Raw genomic sequence first — 9565 nt, forward strand, 5'->3', positions numbered from 1 at the left:
CTCTAGACAGATGGACCTGTAGCTATTCTGGATATTACTAGTAAGCAAAAAAGCAAGTGACAGAATATATGCGGTCTGATCCTACTTTTATTTAAAAATAAACTGTTGGCGTGTGTGTGATATACACGTTGTGGAAATCTAGTAAAAGGCCTGGAAGAATACACAAAAACTTCCTTAAGAAGAAATGTGAGAGGCAGGAAGGGTCATCTCTCATTATTTACTTTACAAAAGTCTGAATTTTAAGCTAATTTCTCTTGAAATAACAATATAAATTTTTGAAGTACAAAGTATTTGGAAGGTTAATTTCTAGAAGGAATAGAATAGGTTAGAAATGCCCTTACAACAGAAACTTCTCTCTCCCATGTGCAAGCCTGGGAGTGCACAGGAAGGCTCGCACTGCCACAAAACCCTCTTCTAAAAGTTCCTTCAGGATGTGAAACTAAGTCACACCATTTCAGAGATTTTTAAAACTAACACTGCCTCTTTTCAGACCATGTCATCAATGACATATATGTCAAAATGAAGCCTTTTATCACAAATCTTAAGAAGGAAACCTGTAAAATAAGGACTTACACAACACAAATGACCGAAACCGCACAGTTTTGCTATACTTTATTCAAAGTTGGCCCTTCTCTTAATTTGAGCGAACTCAAAGTCTAGTGTCCAAATGTAAATATCCGTCATACGTTGAAAAATAATCTTTACATTTGTGCTGGGACCCAGATTTGGCACACTGAAATCATACCCGAGTCAGACACAAATGGTCGACACTCCATACATAACAAAACCCTGCAAGTGGGACAGCAAGTTACCTACAATATCATTTATCAAACTCGCAAACTCAACTGTCACCTTCCAAAGTTACACACACCACAATGCACCTTTGCACAGGTCATTTTATTCTCTCCTGTGGGTGTCAACAGTGCTCACAGATTGTAATTTCAAACATTCAGAAAGCACATACCTGAATATTGTCACATTTCTTTACATCATCATTCAGTCACTATTAAACAGTTATGTCTACTAAATACAGTGAACAAAATGGTATAAACGTTTACCATTCCCTTGTAAACAAGGTTTTTGTGCACAACAGTAACAAATGGAATTAATGCATACCACAATGAGGAAAGACCTTGTCTTTAAATAAACTATTCTGTTTATAAATAAACTCTGATTTTTTTTTTTTTAGTACACATTTACAGACCTGATCAATAAAAAGAAATAAGACATCTATTCTCCTTGAACAAGAAAATACTGAGAAATGGACCACTACAGAAGAACTCACCTAGGAGAGGGGGGGTCAGAAGCAAGCAAAGGACAATAGAGAGTTAAAAGTACTGTCATACTGTAACCTATTTCTGTTAGAATACACCAACACAAGGACAGGATTGTCTGGGAAGGAGCTCTTTTTTACTTGAATTCCAGCAAGTTGCAATCAATCTTGTAGTACACATAGGGGTAGTATTCCTGCTGACTCAGGTTTAAGCCTGGAATATCCATAGGAGCCTATGGAAAAAATCAGAATTATTCAATGAAATACTTACAGAAATCAAAAAAAAGAAGAAACTAAGTATTACCATTCACCTTCCTATTGAACACCTACTGTGGGCTAAGTTTGTATGTTTACCCTAATTTAATCTGAGTTAGGCATTATTACTCCTATTTTGCCAATGAGGAAACACAGTAAGCAGTAAAGCCAGATTTAAGCACTGACTCCAAAGCCTGTAGGTGTTTAACCATAATCCTACCAATGTATAAAATTTTTAAAAATTTTTAAATCTCAGGTTTGGGATATTGGGTTTATGGGACATATGGCTTATAAAATGTTGGACAGAAGTAAACCAAGCATAATTTTAATGATATCACTTACTATTTTAAATGTTTTAAAAATGTTTTCATTTATTTTTGAAGGAGACAGAGACAGAGCATGAGCGGGGGAAGACCAGAGAGAGAGAGAGAGACAGAATGCGAAGCAGGCTCCAGGCTCTGAGCTGTCAGCACAGAGCCCTCCTTATGCGGGGCTCAAACTCACGAACTGTGAGATAATGACCTGAGCCAAAGTCAGTCGCTTAACTGACTGAGCCACCCAGGCACCCCTGATATCACTTACTATTTATGCATGTTTTAAGAATACACTGGTAGGAAATTATGTATCAAATAGTTGGACATCATTTTTTATTGATAATGTAGGAAGTAATTTCCTTCATTTTCTTCTATCAAGAAAAACTGACTTTCCATGGGTTCTAACTAATGCAAATGTGAGTGACATACTACCATCCTTAAAACGAAAAGAAAATCAACAAGGTATTTGAAATAAAAAATCTGAAATAAAAGCCCACTACAATTTTAAACGGCAATAACAAAAACACACGTATGTTGTTTATATCCTCTGTTTAAAAGAAGACATAAAGACACCTGTTTAGAAAACTGACAGTTCCCTTTAAAATGCTCCTCTATTGACTTCGCTACTTCTACAAAATACAGTTAAAATAACTACTTAATTTATTCTTCTCTGCCATTTATTAACTTTTGTAAACAAGTGTATCACTGGTTGCTTCTTTATTTCTACAGCTATGAACATCTGATCTATAGCAAGATAATGACTGGCTTAGAAGCAAAGCACTGCTCTAACTAGTATAAAACGGTAAACAATGTAAATTACTTGCTATGTTTAGCTAACAAATTAATGGAGAATCTCAAAGCAATTAAAAAAGATAGATTAAATAATAGGATATTTACTATCCCTTTTCTACCTCCTTCCAATAATTTTTTCTGAAATTAATTCCAGTTCCTACTCTAATAAAATACCGAATAAGTACTTACATCAATAATAGCTGCCGCACTGCTGTCTAGATGTTTATACAATTCATATAATACTTCTCTTAGTTTCTTCATTGTTTTCTTATTGGGCTGAAGGAGCATTGCTTGGAAGTTCACGGGCAAGCCATACCTTATCAGGAAGCAAACATGTAGTGTGTAACACAAGTAAACATATAAACAGACTTTTGTTTCAAAGCAAATATTCTCATACTCTTCTTTAATCACAGTTAATAGAGAGAGGGTACCTCGTTTTAATGATCACTTTTGCAAGTTCAGCTAATTATACAAAGAAACTCAAATCTTCTCTGGTCCTCACTGTCCACTAGAAATCTTTCCTTAAAATGAGAGCCAATTGTCTACTAGGAATTATTTTTAATTTCTCTTCAGTTTCTAAGGTAATCTATGAATGCCCCCAGCAAATAGCAATAATATGTACACTTAGTAGACACCTTCATAATAATAAACATAATTACTCACATCTTGAAAAACCAATGAAATTTACAAAGAGTGAGCATGGCTACAGGCAAGTATTTTGAACTATTTCTAATATAAGCAAAATGTACACAGGATCACAAGATGATTGAGATTTTTAAGTGTCTCAAAATAAAATATTTTAGGTTAATATGAAACAATGATTTCAAATAAGTCACCAATACACTGTGTACTAAACTACCTATAAAACATACAAAAGATCTTCTTTTAAGCAAACATTGGCTAAATAGTGTATAATTTACTTTTAGCTTAACTACACAAGAAAAGAGTCAGGGAGTACAGCAGCATGGATCACTTTTTCTAATCCTGGTATTAAGGACAAGACTAACATGCACGTGTGATACTGACGATCTCTCCCTCATAGCTGTCCCTTCGGTTTCTCGGCTGCAATTTCCCATCACTGGACTGTGTGTTATAACAAAGAGGCCAATGTAAAGGGACCTATGACCCCTTCAATTTCAAGTTTCTTAATTAACTTTCTTTACCTTAAGACAGACTCAACAAAAACTCTCAACGCTTTCACGTGAATCCACGCAATAAACGCCTCACTGAAATTTACTTTCAGCCACCGTACAAGTGGTCCCTATAAAAAGGAAAAAAAATTACCACAAATTTAGTATAGAAATGGCAATTAAAAATAAGACAAATCAAATATTTTTATTTTATTTTTTTAAACATTTTTTTAATGTTTATTCTTTGAGAGAGAGAGAGCACACGAGGAGAGGGGCAGAGAGACAGAGACATAGAATCTGAAGACGACTCCAGGCTCTGAGCTGTCAGCACAGAGCCCAACATAGGGCTCGAACTCACGAACTAGGAGATCATGACCTGAGCTGAAGTCAGACGCTTAACCGACTGAGTCACCCAGGCGCCCAACAAATCAAATATTTTTAAAGGAGTGACTATCTAGTAAGAATCTACAAGAAAATCAAATCACATTATAATTCGTTTTTAAAAATGTTTCATTATTCTCATTATCTCGGATGCTTCATCTTCAATAAAATTAAAGGGTTAGTCACTACTCTATTACCTCAGTAGACAATTCACAGAACCTACTCACTACACAGGAAAAGACATACATTTTAATGAAAGTAATTTAAACTGATACAGAATACAGATGTGCCCTATGCTTGAAAACCAAAATACAAAAACCTGGATGTATTATGCAATACATTTCAGACATTTAAAATAGAACTCAATTTACAAACAACTTCTCAGGAACAAGGATAAAAAGTTATGCAATAAGTCTTTTTTTTTTTAAATGTTTGTTTATTTTTGAGAGGGTGTGCAGAGAGGGAGACAGAGGATCTGAAGTGGGCTCTGTGCTGACAACAGAGAGCCCAAGGTGGGGATGAATTCATGAACCGTGAGACCATGACCTGAACTAAAGTCAGATGCTTAACCGAGTGAGCCACCAGGCACCCTGCAATAAATCATTTAATACCTATCCCTAGGTCTTAATTTTTTCTTTTGTAAAATCAGGGATGTTCATCTAGATCTCTTAAACCTCTGCACATTCCAAACTTTTAAAGATTCGATTACATTAAGTTCTTTTTGAACTTAAAGTATTCAGTATGATTTCCAGTATTAAATAAAAACACTTCTTCAAAGAAACAGCTTTCAAATAACTCAATACTGCCTCTCAATACTTAAAAGACATACATGATCAGTTCAGCTAAGTTATTTAGACAACATCATTAGGCTCATTCAATGTACCAACCAATTACTTTAAGGAAAAAGGATCATAAGACAAAGTGAAAAATCTTTGGTTAAAATATCTGTTCTTTAAAAGGGTTTTGGTCCTTCCTAACAAGTTGGTTTTACTGGGCATTACTTGGTTAGGGTTAGTTTTATCCCAAATGAGATGATATGGTTTATAAAGTACCTAGGAATAATTTCAAATGGGATTTGCTTTTATTTCTTCTTGCATTTCAAGAGAAATCCATTTTCAGTCATTCCTCCCCTCCCAGACAAGCTTTTTGTCTTCACAATAATCCAGCACTTCAAAGATGGCGAGGAAGTTGACACCATCTTCCGTTTTCACAATTCTATCCCCCTTCCCCATTTTGCCCAGAACATACTTAAGAACTCTCCAGTGGTTTAAATACCAATTGCTTCAGTATAAGATTGCGGCATTAAAAAAATTTGCCTCAAGGGAAAATTCTTACTGAAAAAGAAAGAATACTATTTAATTAAAATAATCTCTCATAGGGATTTAGATGGAATAATTAAAGGTATGAGTTCAAGATAACTATTCACAGATCGAAGTTTGTTTAGAGATAATAACCAGAGGCGCCTGGGTGGCTCAGTGGTTAAGCATATGACTCTTGATTTTAACTCAGGTCATGCTCTCACAGTTCATGAGTTTGAGCCCTGCGTCGGGCAATGCACTGACAGCGTGGAGGCTGCTTGGGAGTCAGTCTCTCTCTCTCTCTCTCTCAATAAATAAACACACTTAAAAAAAAAAAAAAAACTATTAAAATAGAAAAAATAACTAAAACCAAGTGTCTAAAAAGTCAAATCAGACTTTTCTTTTAAATAAAACGAAGAAAGCAGTGCTGCCTCTTCTTTTGCTTAACACTGATAATATTGAATATTAACAACACATACAAACTGCTTTTTCTTGTCAGTAGAAAGCCTGTTCATTTCTTCTTTATCTGCTTTCATCTCCTCTTCATTATACTGGAAGTCACGAACGATGAATCTAAATTTTGGGGAGTGGGGAGAAAACCAAAATTGTCCACTCTGTGTATATAGGTAATCAACAAATTAAAAATCAAAAAATAATAATCTTACTTGTTTTCCCTGGCTTTGTGTCTGAAGTCATCAACTGCCTTCCTAAACAAGGTGACATTGCAAAGGTAACTGTCTTGGTCCTCTGAGAGTACACTATGGGGGAAAAAAAGTCCATTTAAAGTTTGATATTTATTCCTCTCTTTCACACTGAGGGCAGACTTCACAAACAGGAGGAGGAGGAACAGTAAAGGGCAGCAGCCCTTCTTCCCAAACCACTTCAATGCTAACCATCTGTGTTTACGATTTTTTATTTACAATGCCTTCACAGCCCTATGTTACATTTACCTCTATCTAACCCAACAAAATCCAACATTAACTCAAGTGAAGTGTCCAAACTCTAAGGACCATGCTTTTCAATCTGTAACAGTGCCAGGCCGGCTGAGGCAAAACCAGGAGCCAGTTTATTTCCAGAGTTTCCCTTTCTTGCTAGTAAGTACCTTCTCTTCTGGAAAACAAATTCTCTCTCTCTCCAGCCCAACCCAGCCCACTGAGGCCTGGCCCACCCTCTCTGCATTGCCAGTACCTGCTACCACAGATCTTTCCTTTGTCTCCCTCCACATCTTAACTCAAAAACTGACAAATGCAATGGTCTAAACAACTTCTGACGCATCTCAGATTTTTTTATGCATCTCAGGGCTTCCTTCTAGGCTCTAGAAGATCCCAGCAGCGAGATCAGAACTTCCTCCAGTCACAGTTCCCATGGACATCACTGGAATGACTTTTCTAGACACGATGGGGAAATTTTAACTACCATATACATCTGAAATGCCTGGGGGAAAGACCCACTGATTGGAAAGGCAAACTTTACAGTTCATGTATACTGTGATCCTGATTTGGCTTTCAAAACTTACCTACAGCTACTTATGTACAGAATCCCATGTATGAGGTCTATGAAGCTAGACACTGAATTGTTCCAACAGTGATGATGGTGGGGCAAGAGAATCACTTGGTGGCGGGTGGCGGGTCGGGGGCGGGGGTCTCTTCTCCTTTCTATCTTTCCTGTATAGGGTTTTTTTTTTTTTTTTTTTATTGGTTTAGTTTTTATTTACAACATGGTACTTCTAAAATCAGAAAAAAATGTTTTATAAACCTGAGGGAGTGCTTGTGGATTTCAAAGATATTTTACTAAATAAGGGGGTGGGGAGGGGGGGAAAAGTTTAGTTTTTCCAGGAAGTCTAAGAACTGCCTGATTGGCAGTTAATTCAGGAGGCAACTACAATGCTTTAATGCAGAATGGCTAGAAGAACTGAAGCCACTGATTCTCAGTCTTCCTCTCCAGCAATAGGCCCAGCAGATGCCTCTGGGAGGAATGGCTACTGTCATCACTGACACAGAGAGAAACTCAGCTACTGTGGATTTAGAACATTTAAACTTCCTTTTAAAAGGTGCCCTCTCTGGCTGGCTCAGTTGGCAGAGCGTGTGACTCCTGATCTTGGGGTTGTGAGATTCGGCCCCACATTGGATGCAGAGATTACTTTAAAATAAAATTTAAAAAAAAATTTTTTTTTTTTTTTTTAAAATGAAAGGTGCCCTCTCAAAACGATTACCCTTAGTTCGTGCTCCCAGTGACTATCAAATCCAAAGCAAGGCAGCTACCAAGTGGACAGAACTTAATAAAAAACCTTTAATGATCTTCTGGTCTACCAGGCTTGACTCTAATATGCACACTGTGATCAAAAGAAATCCAAATCCAACCTGACAGGCTACGACAGACCCCTAACAATATCCCACCACTGTCACAGTGATCTTTTAAATTCATACGGTACTCTGCTGTTTTAAAGACCGTTTCAAAAGCGCCTGATGTCTGACATGCTCTGAGACCATGAGCAGGGCGTCTATTACGCAGGCTCCTCTGTCATGTAGAGACCTAGGTCACGGCGAAGTTGTTTGGTGTATTTAAAATCCCTATGATGAAGGGAGCCACGATAAAAATTCAGTCTTATTTTAGGACTAAATCCTGCTGTGCTACCTTATTAACAAAAAAATAAATAGAAACCATTTATTTGCTTTTCCTTCCTATCCCCAGGAAAGACATTTCCTAAAATCTTATAAAAAAACAAACCACGTGTCCTTGGTATAATGGACTTTCAATCATTTAACATGTACTCAGCCTCAAAAACAAAACAAAAACCACACACACCACCACCACCACAAAAGCACGTACAGCATCTCTCTATAAATGTGCACAGCTCTTGCTACGTATTAGGAATAAAACTAGGGGGTGCCTGTGTGGCTCAGTCAGTTAAGTGTCCAACTCTTGATTTCGGCGCAGGTCAGGATCTCATGGTTTCAAGCCCCGTATCAGCCTGTGCACTGACAGTGTGGAGCCTGCTTGGGATTCTCTCTCTTTCCCTCTCTCTCTGTCCCCTCCCTCACTTGTGCTTTCTCTCTCAAAACTAAACTTAAAAAAAAAAAAAAAAAGGAACAAAACTAAGACAAAGTGGTTCTCTGACCTCAAGACACGGGTCTAGTAAAGGAAACACAAAGAAACAAGTAACACGATACAGAGTTGTCAGTGTATCAGAAGATATATGTGACATATTGGGGCAAAAAGGGAATTAATAACTTTATCTCAGGGGCACCTGGGTGGCTCTGTCAGTCAAGCGTCCCACTTCAGCTCAGCTGGGGATTGCACAGTTCATGAGTTCAAGCTCCACGTCGGGCTCTGTGCCGACAGCGTGGAGCCCGGAGCCTGTTTCGGATTCTGTCTCCCCCTCTCTCTGCCCCTCCCCCACTCATTCTCTCCCTCTCCCTCTCCCACTCTCTCACATAAATAAACATTAAAAAAATAATTTCAAAAACCAACTTTACCTCAGAGAACATTAAAGAGTTTCACAAAAGCAGTGATGCCAAGTGGAAGTCTGAAAGACAGGCAAAGAAGAGAACATGCCAGTAGAAGCCCATATGCAAACGCATATAGGTGTGGAATAGCATGGTGCATTTGGGGAACTGCCAGAAAGAAGTGTAGCTGGAACACAGGGTACGAAGGGGGTGTGTGTGTGTACACACACGTGCCAGTAACAGACTGGTACACCACAAAAATGAAAATGGCAGCAATGCAGGAGACTGATGAGAAGAAGAAAATACTGGAGATAAGGAGCCCAGATAATGGCAATTCCAATAGGCCAGGCAAGAGATGGGAGTCTAAACTAAAGCAGTATTAGTAGCTGAGGGAGTGAGGGGCGGGGGGGGAGGGGAAGAGGGGGAGGAACAGCTTTAAGTTGGTGGACCTGTATGAATTGTTGGTATCTGACCACTTTTGACCTACAAAATAGCAATTTCATATGGTTCAACCAAATGCTACAGATGGTAGAAATAACACAGCTGGTTAAATTGGGGTGGGGTGGGGGTGGGGGAGGGAGAGGGAAGAGTTCAAAATGAAGGACTCCCATGTTCTGGTTTGGTAACTAGGCAGATCTTGCTCCCACACACACAAGGGAGATGGGCGACTGAGGCT

The 9565-nt window shown here is 38.1% G+C and overlaps 1 protein-coding gene across 2 annotated transcripts in view; it reads right to left on the reverse strand.

Moving 5' to 3' along the window:
• Positions 1 to 878: 878 nt before the first annotated feature.
• The window catches only part of ATP6V1C1 (ATPase H+ transporting V1 subunit C1), a 47959-nt gene continuing 39272 nt past the window's right edge, over positions 879 to 9565 (reverse strand). For both annotated transcript variants that reach the window (XM_045453999.1, XM_045454000.1), the window contains 5 exons: positions 6109 to 6201; positions 5923 to 6016; positions 3798 to 3895; positions 2824 to 2950; positions 879 to 1506 (listed from right to left, as the gene is read on the reverse strand). In XM_045453999.1, the coding sequence (XP_045309955.1) occupies positions 1411 to 1506; positions 2824 to 2950; positions 3798 to 3895; positions 5923 to 6016; positions 6109 to 6201 (508 nt within the window). In that variant the 3' untranslated portion in view covers positions 879 to 1410. The remainder of the gene's footprint in view (positions 1507 to 2823; positions 2951 to 3797; positions 3896 to 5922; positions 6017 to 6108; positions 6202 to 9565) is intronic.

The sequence above is a fragment of the Leopardus geoffroyi genome, chromosome C3, assembly GCF_018350155.1.
Source record: "Leopardus geoffroyi isolate Oge1 chromosome C3, O.geoffroyi_Oge1_pat1.0, whole genome shotgun sequence".
Classification (NCBI taxonomy): domain Eukaryota; kingdom Metazoa; phylum Chordata; class Mammalia; order Carnivora; family Felidae; genus Leopardus; species Leopardus geoffroyi.